This window comes from Pocillopora damicornis, chromosome 13 (assembly GCF_964200805.1).
Source record: "Pocillopora damicornis chromosome 13, jaPocDami1.2, whole genome shotgun sequence".
NCBI lineage: Eukaryota > Metazoa > Cnidaria > Anthozoa > Scleractinia > Pocilloporidae > Pocillopora > Pocillopora damicornis.
The window spans coordinates 14,397,212-14,407,812 of NC_142682.1; the positions used below are offsets into that span (position 1 = coordinate 14,397,212).

Genomic DNA, 10,601 nt, shown 5'->3' on the forward strand with positions numbered 1-10,601 from the left:
CTGACTGCTCTAGACTCTTGGAAGGTGGAGACTAGTGAGAAAAGAAAAGAGGAAAGAAAGGGAACAAAATGGACAAGAAGAATCTCCAATTTTCTGAGATGGAGCAAGTCGCCTCACATCTTTTGTCTTGTTCACCCCTCCTTTTTTTCTTTGTCTCCAGAGCCTGATTGCCTGGAACAGACTTACTTCTTTCATGTTACCCTTTATTACTCCGAGGATCTGATTGTTATCACTCCCCTCTAGCTGATACAAATTTCAACGAAAAATTAATTACAAGAATTTGGTGTTACTGGTTGGTAAAAGATAACTTCTACCTGATAAGTTTGAATATTGGATCATTACCAGTTTGCTAGACAATGTATGGATATCATCCAAAGAAATTACATATAGATGTAATTTTACAGAGTTTAAGGGTTAACTTTCTCCAACAAAAAATAATAGTAATAAAAAAAATACTTTATATATTATGCCACTTATTTCATTTAGTCCAAAAGTGCCCCAATTTCTTCACAGTTGTCTTAGATGGTTACTATATTCAATAGAACTTCAAACTGACCTGTCTATCCTTCAGTAACAATTTAAAGCAATAACTAACCCATTCAACTATTTTCTATAATATCTAACATAATGCTCTTAATGTATTAGATGTGTAACTATTAAAGAATGTAAAGGGACAATACTGTTCCAATACTATTCCAGAGTAAATTTGGTAGCCTAATAATGCACAGAGAGATAAAAATGTTGGCCACACACACCAATGTCGGTCTAAAGTACCAGTCCAATACTGTGACAAAGGAGTGGTACACCACTTATTGCCACCCATCCTACACACACATAGGAGACATAGTTGACAACAAAGAGTAAGTTGTACTTTGGGCTGCCATCCTCCACATCAGGCTGGGATTTTTTGCCTCTTTTCTTTCCTTTCTGAAAAAAAAATGAAGAAAACCAATGATGAAAATCCTCCTTCTTTCACCTTATAACTGAAGCATTTTTCGTTGCCAGGAAGCAAATTTACTTAAGGAGCTTAAATTTCCTGCAGATAAACTGAGCTGTTTAATTCTAACCCTACAAGAATATTATACTAAATGGTTTTTATTATCCAACTGCACAAAGTAAAGTATAAATATTGCATAAATAGAGTACAAATAACCTGCAATATTGTATGGTTATTCAGACAGTTGGTTATTTTTTGCTGTGTGTGCTGCACTTCCCTAGCTGCTTTTGCATTGTTTGTACTTTGACTTGCCCTATGGACTTGTCAAAATATGGCACCACTTCTACTAAGATATAAGAATGCAGGGGTAACGTGTTTGTGTAGTCTGATCATTGGGGGGGGAGGAGAGAGAGAGAGAGAGGATGAGGGTAGTCCTAAGAAGGACTCTTGGGGGTATTAGTGATTGATATTTCAACAACCTGAAAATAATTTATCACCAGGGTTAAGTGAAGAGTTGTTGTTGAGTCACTCAGACTACAGGACTACAAGACTTAAGTTTTTTAGTTTGTCACCAGCATAATAAGAAGAAAACATTCTGAGTTCCCTTGAGAAATCAAATCTCAGACCTTTGAACTTGATGCTCTACCACTGAGCCACAGAGACTCTTCAGAAAGCTCAGACACTACTATGTTTGTATATGAATCTTTAATTCTAACCTTGTCAAAAACAGGAGGCAGTTTGAACGAAGGGCCATACATCCTCTCACTTGAGTCATAATTAACCTTTGTTATTTCAAAGCATTCCAAGTCCAACACTCGGAAAAGATTGTTCAGCAAGTTTTTGAACACAATCTTACAGAGCATTCTTGTAAGTATTACAAGGGTGTAACCTGTGAAGAACAGAGTACACAGTAAAAAATCATTAACATTTGGACCATAGATTCACAATTCACGGAACATCGCTCCTACAAAATTTTAAAGCTTGTACCAAAGTTTGGTTGTACAGTATTTACAATGGAATGCTGAGAAAGAAAACTTTGCTGGGTTCAGGTGAAGCAGTAATTCCTAAGCAGACTTCCAACCTATTTATGGTATTTTGTGGCAGAAACCTTCACAACTTGGTTTACTGTGTTTATACTAGACAATAAAATAGCCAATCAAAATGAAGGGAAGCCATTGCATGCTGAAAACTTGATCTGACTTTTAACTGCAACAAATTTAGTTGGCCCACTTTGTCCTTATATTATTATTATTATCATTATTATTTTTTAGTTTATATTGTAACTTAGGATATGTGATTTTATCTTAAGAAATAAAGATTATTATTATTATTATTATTATTATTATTTAGTGAAAAAGGTAAAAAACGTTCTCTGGTTAAAAAGGTTTTAAAATATGAGCTTTCGGCTATTATACTATAGCCTTTAACACATTCGTTAAAGGCTATAGTATAATAGCCGAAAGCTCATATTTTAAAACCTTTTTAACCAGAGAACGTTTTTTTACCTTTTTCACTATGTCGTACCCTGGTTACAGTTCAATTTTTAATTATTATTATTATTATTATTTCCAGGGCAACTTTCGAAGCTGTAGCAGAAACACTAGGTTATCAAAATAAGCTGACAACCAACACATTTCACCCTCTACTAAAGCAAACGAAAAGCAAACAAATCAGAACTCTGGTCAGAGGAAGAAATTGTTCAAAGTAAAAGAATACCAGTTAAAATTGTTAGAAATGTTGTTACAAAATATAGCACAACATGCAACTTAATTTCTTGCAGATTTTTAAGTTGATTGGTCCACTCACCAAGCAATAACCGCACAGAGGAAACCCAGAACAAGGTAAAGTTGGACACATCATCTAAAAAAAAAAAAGAAGAATATTGATGTGAGAATTTACATGCAGGTTTGATGTTTAGTAGCCCTGCTGGTTCATAATATTGGGTTTAAGATAGACTTCCAGCTCCAATATAAGCATAATTTAAAACACACCAATATCAAAGTCCAGGATAGCTTTGTAAATGGATGGCTGTCTTGTGGATGTGGCCTTGCCAATTACAAAACCAACTGACACAGCAGTCATTGCAACCTAAAAAACAAAAAATACTTTCAGTCTTACAGTCTGCTATATTCTCTGAAAGGTCTACTAATACTTTTTATATCTCCTGAGAGTCTGGCAAAGATAGTTTATGGTAGCTTGACAATCTTATAAATAACACTGTGACCATAATTATGCTTAAAAAAGTAATTTGCATAAAAATTGTAAATTGGGAGGACTGGAGAGGAAAATGTGTGGCTTGTGATCAGGAAGTATGAACCAAGCGCAGCAAGGTAAGTACATTATGATCAGATCTAAACATTTTTTCTCATCCAGCCTGACCACACTCAGTCAATAAGCATTTTCTCAAATGATTACCTTGTGCTGAAAATTTAAAAAAATTTTGTATCAAAGGAAATGGGATGCAATAGACTGGGTGAGTATGGGTCATATACTAATAAAATAAATTCTACAATTAAAACCTGCCCTTTGTTTTTTTCAAGTCAGAATGAACAACACACACTCTATCACAAAACATTTTGTTTTCCTGATTTGTTTTTCTTTAAGTTTTTGCAAAAAGCTTTGTGAGTACAAGGCCATGCAGACAGCTTTTCATGGACCACCTCAGGTCAACCCATTTCACCATACACTCGTCAGTTTTCACAATGATTTTCTATGGGATTTACATGGGGCTGGCTGAGTTATATAAGAATGTACAATACTACAGGACAATCTTGTCAAAACAGGTATTTGTTGGCTACAAACTTCAACTAAATAATAACTATGCATTTCAAATGACACCAGAATTTACCGTTTCAACCAGAGATTGCGTACGGGGCTCAGGACGAGGGTGAAGAAACAACAACAACAAGGAGTAAACAATGGCTTGAAGGACAACTAAAAAGAAAAGAAAATTAAAAATCATTTCAGTTTTCAACCATCCTCACCCCTTCACCCTTACATCTTATCAGTAATTCTCCTTACTGTCTACTATACAGTTCTTATGATTTTAATTTGGAGAACTTGATATTGGATCAACAAATAATACCCTACTTGATATTTTTCTTTGTTCTTATCACCTGTCTGCTTGATTTTCGTTTTGATATTGTAGGGAGAGATTCTGCCATCATCGCCAAGGGAGTTAATGGGTTAGCTTCTCATTAAGCTGAGTACACAAAGAGCAAAATACTGTACACCATATAACTTTGATAAACTGCTCAATATCTGCATTGTTGTTGTAGACCCTAAATTGACAGGTCCAAGTTCAAGAACCTGGTAGAGCCTCTGTGGTGCCTACTTGTTCAAGAAACTTTCCTCTCACAGTGGTGTGGCTCTCTATCTGTACAATAAGTGCCAGAGAAGCCTGGCAAAGGGTAGCCTGCATTCCATCAAGGGGGAGGGGGGGGGGGGAGAAAGGGGAGAGAAGCAATACCCCTTGTTGCTTCAAGCCGTGGAAACCGAGAGAAGCTCAAGATAAGTGGGCAAATTGGCACAAGCATAAAACGTTTTTCACACAGTCTATATGCCTGATTGACACTGTATTGAACTTGTAAATGGAACTGAGGTACCATTCATTCTCGAAAGTGAACAATTAAGGAATCTGTACTACAGCAATACATACCATTATCCCCAAAGCTGATAGATCTGTCCACAATTGAGTCAATCTTTATCCAGTATGCCAGAATGACGCAGCCAATAATTCCTCCAGCCACAATATCTGCTGGACTGTGGACACCAAGGTAAAGCCGACTAAACATCACAGACACTGACCCTAAAACACAAAATACAATTGAAAAAAACCCCAGCTCATTGAGTACATTCAGGTAATTGCATGAGGTTGAGTAAAATTAGGGATTAGTATCACATGTGTTTTCAGAAGTTAAAGGAATTTGCGACAAAGGCAATTCCTGCAATTTTATTTCAGTACAGCAATACTTAAGTAATGAAACCAGCTCTGCTAAAAAAAAAGACATTCACACCATCAATGAAATTATAATACTCTTAGGCAAAGTTAGGCCTTCTTTAGAGCTCTCACTTTCAGGTAATTTGGCCTGGATAATCACCCTATCGATGAAAAAAAAAACTCTGTCACAATCAATCAGAATCTAGTAAGCACTATCTTATCATTTCATTTAATTTCACAAGAGCATCTAATGAGGCACTGTGGATGTTTGACAATAAAGAATTAATCAATACACTGTTTTCAGAGCCTTTTCTTTGGCTCTGGATGCATTCTTAAAGATCCAACACTGAGTATGGAATAAGAGGCACTTACAGTAGACAATTAATCCAAATAGGACAGCAAATCCCCATTGAGGCATAGAAAAGTGAATGTAGGAATAAAACCAGATATACCTAAAAGTAAAATACTGCCATTCAACAATCTAGTTCAAAACAAAGAGAATGGATTCTCCTCTGTACCCCACATAATTAGGTACCCATCCCTCCATAACCTCTGCAGTGGGCTGGTGACAATTTCAATAATGAGAAAGCACAACAAAACAACATTACCCATTTATTTAGAGTCTAGTAAGACAAGAAAATTAATTACCAAGGAACCAGTACACCCAAAACAGCATGGTGACTTGGAAGACCCCTGAGAAATGAAGTCAAAATTTAAAATAATAAAAAAAAAGTTTGACGTAAAAGGGCATGAAATTGCACATAATACAGGTGCCAATGCAACTAAATTTTTCACTTTGGCAACCAAATCCTAAAAATTAGTCGCCAAATTAGCAGCTAGAATGCTTCATCATAACCTTACCTAGAGATATAGTGAATTAAAAAGACTTGCAAAGATAAATCTATGGCAAACTTCCTCGTTACGTTTGTGTCCAAAATGCAGCACATGCGTCTTGATCAATAATTAGACGCAATCTTTGGTTTGGGTGAGCTTGAACGTTGTATATCATCCATCCTAGTGTCTACTTTGTTGCACATTAAAGATCTTTTTTGTAACTTAATTTTGGAGGGTCTATCTAGAATGCTGACAGCGTAAAAAAGGGTTCTGTTTGTCTTTAAAAATGGCGACAAACTTTTTTTGAATTAGCTACCACTTTGAAAAATTTAGGAGCCAAGTGGTTATCGGAAGAAAAAAATTAATTTCATGCCCTGCATAATATTGATCATAACACCTATTGGTCTGGGATGTGTTAATAACCAACCTATAAGCATTGGTGGTGCACCAGATATAGCAATTAAACTCTGCTACACAAGGTACATGTATTGTGGAGCACAGCAACTTTTCAATACTAGTACAGTAACAAACAGAGACATGAAGAGATGGAAAATTGGTGTAAAATATTGAGTTGGGAAGCTTAGAAGGAGACTACTGTTGCCCACAGTCCAACCAGCAAAGAACAAAGGAAGGAGATTATAAAATTTTGTATCCAATGTGGGACAAAGAAAAAAAAATACTGAGTTAGCAAGAGGAAGTGAACCTAAAGACCTTTGAACTAAACAATCCAATGCTCTAACACTGGGCTAAAGAGACTTCGGTGAGGTAGGCTATTGTTAGGTTCAGGCAAGAACTACTTATAAGAAAAATGAACTATATTTTTAAAAAATATTAACATGAAAATGAATTTAATTTGTAACACCAACAACTAACTGAAAGGCTGTTTTCCTTTTTGGAATGTTGTACCTACCATGTTTGTGAAGCCCTTTCTAAGGGAACAATTGGTGGGTTTGCTGGCCGAGGTAGGCAAAGAACATCCTGCAATTCAAGTAAATCAAAGCCATTCAATGACTATGCTAAGATTTATATTCTCTTTTTTCTTATTGCATTCTATGAGACTACCTTCTACAAGCACTTTACTCTTGATTTAATTTCAGAAAAGTCTCCACTTTCTTTGTTTTGATATGCTGGAAAATACCCTTGATATCTCTGCAACTGTTCTAATATGGCAATAAATTTCAATGGCAGACCATAAATTGTTAATCCTAAGATAAAAACTTAATTTTATTACCTTGATGAATCCAGCAGTGTAGAAACCTAAACCCATCAGTAGGCACAACAACCTTCCAAGTTTAGCATCAACAATCCTGCATAAGAAAATAGTCAGTTTTAATTAAAAAAAAAAAAAAATCACAACAACAAAACATACATACTTCAACAGTAAAGAATTAAAGGTTAATAAAATTTGCACACTGTAACATCCAAAAATTTTGACCACAAGACAAACAATGATCAAGAAACATCAAACATGGAAAAAATCAAGTCTTTCAGCTTCTATATGCTTTTTGACTTTTTCAGGTATGAAAACTAGTTTGCAGGTTTCATCACAAACCCTGATCAAAAAAAAAATTATTGAAAATAGTGCATGATTCCTTATTAACCTATGGAAGTTTCTACCTACCAAAGAATAAAAACCCCCATGGGAATATAAAAATCTTCTGTGCCAAAGAAACTGTTCAGCTTCATGAGCTTTGTCCATAACGGGGTACGTCTTCTCTATAGAAAGACAAGGAAATTTTGCATGTTCATCAGTAAAAAGCAACTAAATTGATAGTGTGGTCTTACTGTCAGAAGAGTGGAAGAAGGGAAGACTGTCATGGGTAATAGTAATTGGTGGCATAAGTCAGCATAGCAACAATCTAAGGAGTTATTCATCAGTCAAGCATTTTAACCCTTTCACTCCCACAAGTGACCAAGACAGAATTTCTCCTTACAATATCAATACAATATCTACCAGTTAAGTGATAGGAATAGAGAAAAATATAGATTTGGGGATAATAAGTTGATCCAATACTAACTTCTCTGAACTAATTTTATAAGAAATGTATGGTTGACATTTAGGAGAAATATAAATTTGATCTGGGAGTGAAAGGGTTAAGCCTGGTTGGTAAAAATGAAAAAGTCAATCTAACCATTTTGGTTTTGACCACCATACCCAAGTACTGTTGGTCAACAAGTCTTAAAAAACTGGAACCAAGGGAAACACAGTGTTTGTTTTCTCTTTATTCTCCCCCAACAGGCACATTTAAGGGTTTTGGGAAATAAAAGCCACCATTTCACACGGCACCAGCCATTTGGTGTCTTTTTTATTTCCCTAGGCAGTAAGTTAATTTGTTTGCTTTGAGAAGTTAGTGAGTTTAGTTTAGCTTTAGGAGGTAAGTGAGTCTTGACCCATGGCACAAGACATGTTCCTTCCTGAGCAGGAACATAATTAGACTGGGAGATTTGATAACAACTGTGATTGATTAGCCAGTAAGCTTCACTGAGTCTCTTTGTTTGGTTTGGTACTTAGTCATGCTTCCCACAAAATATTCCAGTTTCCCTTATATGCTTCTGGGCAAAGCAAACCACTGTTACAGTAGGCCATTCTGCCTAGCGACACAATCTTATGTTCCAGAAAGTGTAACAGAGAAGTTGAACTTAACACCACCAAAAAGAAAATACAGATAGGCAGCAAAGTTAAGAATTTGAACCTGAGACCTTCAGTTTTCAAACTCAATACCCTCATTCAACTCCCAAGATCTGATTTGTAACTTTCCCTTCTAGCTGCACATTTCCTTGTAAGCTACTTTGGAGAATCTGATACAACCAGTAAATCAATTAAATGCTTTTAAGCTGTCAGATTTGTCTACTCTCATTCCTACTTTGGTTAATAACGTGCTGACATTATGAGGAGAAATTATATGTCAATCCCTTATGGAAAATGGAAAAATGGGGTAATTTTCTGAAGAAACTGTGGTGCTGAGTTAATAATTAAAGAAAGGTAGTAAAAAGGGGTCCTGATCCTGTTTCACATATCATATAAATAAAAGAGGAAACTTCAAATCTCTCTTCTAGTGTACAAGGTTTCAGGGAAATCTTGAAGTTTTCACAAGATGAAAGCAAAAATTCACTAGTTCTGTATGTTTCAGGAGGCAAATCACCCCTCACATTGGTTGGTAAATTCATGAATCACATTACCCTTTCTGTAAAATTCATTTTAGCTTTAGGCATGCATCATGTATCAGTCCCTTACCACCCTTTTATGAGATAATTTGGTTTTATTAACTGAGTCGATGATCAAAATTGGCCACTGTAAAGAGTTTCTAAACCTGAAATTTTGAGCATTAGACCTTCGTTAGGATGAATGCGGATAACATAAATTATAGGGGTCACTCCTCTGTCATACCAAATCCCCTATTGGCACAATTCACAGTATTTGTTTGCAGACTGTTTTTGGTTGATATTTCCACCTAGCATGTCTAAATATCTAACTCTAAATTCATTCAGAAAGATGCTTAAAGTATTTTAAAACATTCCCACCATTGAAGTTCATAGAATTTAAAAGACCAATAGTATGAGGGTAAAAACAAGATGTGTAGCAAACAAAATATCTTAATTGTATCTAAGAAGATTGACAGACCTTCATCTGTCTTAATTAAAATTAAAAAGAAAGAGAAAGGTAAAATATATTAAAAAAAAACACACACACACAAAAGCTCAGTTGTTAAAAGGTAAATAGTATATAATTATACAAACGACTGACTTAAGAGGCTTGCAGGTAAATCAATATTGATTTTTTCACAAGCTTGATATCAGTCAAAAATTAGAAACAGTATACGAGGTTCGCGAAACTAATGCATCCAGCTTTTTCTCAAAAAAAAAACAAACAAAAAACCGGTTCACCGTCTTTCCTCCTTCTACTGGATTTGCGATGGACGGACACTTAGGAGATCAAATCAGAACTAAACATGTGAATGAAATTTACTGTGTTGCGATTCATTTGCATAATAATGAGAGGTTTTTAGCGTCTACCAATTATTTCCCCTTGAGTGGGCGACCATATCAATTCCTTTAAGTTAATTGTTCGCGAAAGATCGCCGATGGAATGGTCTATGCGTGGCTCATGTCCTTTTACAATAAAAGAAGTATTCTGATTAGCTTGAAAATACAAAATGAACAAAGAATTTGTACTTTGCCCTACTTGTCATCACCTCTTCGTCACTAATAACTTAATCACTACTGGATATAAAAATTGATTTCATTTTATCGCGATTGCGAAATCGAATGGCAATTGAAAATAAAATCAAAACAAGGTAGATTGTGCGCACATACTAAAAAGGAAACCTTATTGATAGCGAAACACACACATTCAGCTATAGGAAAGCCTACCAGGCTCAAGCAAATGAAAGAGATACGTCTCCAACATCCGGCTGAGCTAGGAAAATGAAAAGCCGGATGCATGCTTTGGAGTCGACGGCAAATAAAGCGCGCAGGACTGAACACATTACCTGAAGCGCTACAAGGGGAGGTGTTCCTATGAGAATTGAGCTGAGAAGACGGTGTCGAAGCCATCTTCCAGCAGGTCCAAGTTTATCTGTGGGTAAAGAAGAAAGAAATTAATCATTACATCAAAAGGTCAGGTGATGCAAAGCTTCGCTGTGAGTCTGAAAAAGCACAACAACTCGTGAAAGCGGGTGGGACAACATCAGAGCGAATTACTCAGCGAAAATCTACCAAAAAAAATAACTGTAGACAGAACTAAGGTAATCATACCTATTGGCGCCGAAATATACTTTTCGCCGTCCTCATCAGTTTCGTTAGGATGTTTTTCACATGACTTATCATCATCACAAAACAAAGAACTCCCTTCCTCGGCCATCTTGACAAGACTTCACCGGCTGAAAGACG

The 10,601-nt window shown here is 35.9% G+C and overlaps 1 protein-coding gene across 1 annotated transcript; it reads right to left on the reverse strand.

Annotated features, from left to right (window-relative positions):
• Positions 1 to 186: 186 nt before the first annotated feature.
• On the reverse strand, positions 187 to 10,597 carry LOC113680145 (uncharacterized). Its single transcript, XM_027197145.2, has 13 exons — positions 10,467 to 10,597; positions 10,202 to 10,287; positions 7,333 to 7,427; positions 6,943 to 7,018; positions 6,622 to 6,689; positions 5,526 to 5,570; positions 5,250 to 5,329; positions 4,596 to 4,745; positions 3,786 to 3,871; positions 2,929 to 3,025; positions 2,744 to 2,797; positions 1,654 to 1,826; positions 187 to 927 (listed from the first exon to the last, which is right to left on the reverse strand). The coding sequence occupies exons 1-13, from the start codon at positions 10,570 to 10,572 to the stop codon at positions 766 to 768; spliced, it is 1,278 nt and encodes a 425-aa protein (XP_027052946.2). The 5' UTR covers positions 10,573 to 10,597; the 3' UTR covers positions 187 to 765.
• Positions 10,598 to 10,601: the final 4 nt, after the last annotated feature.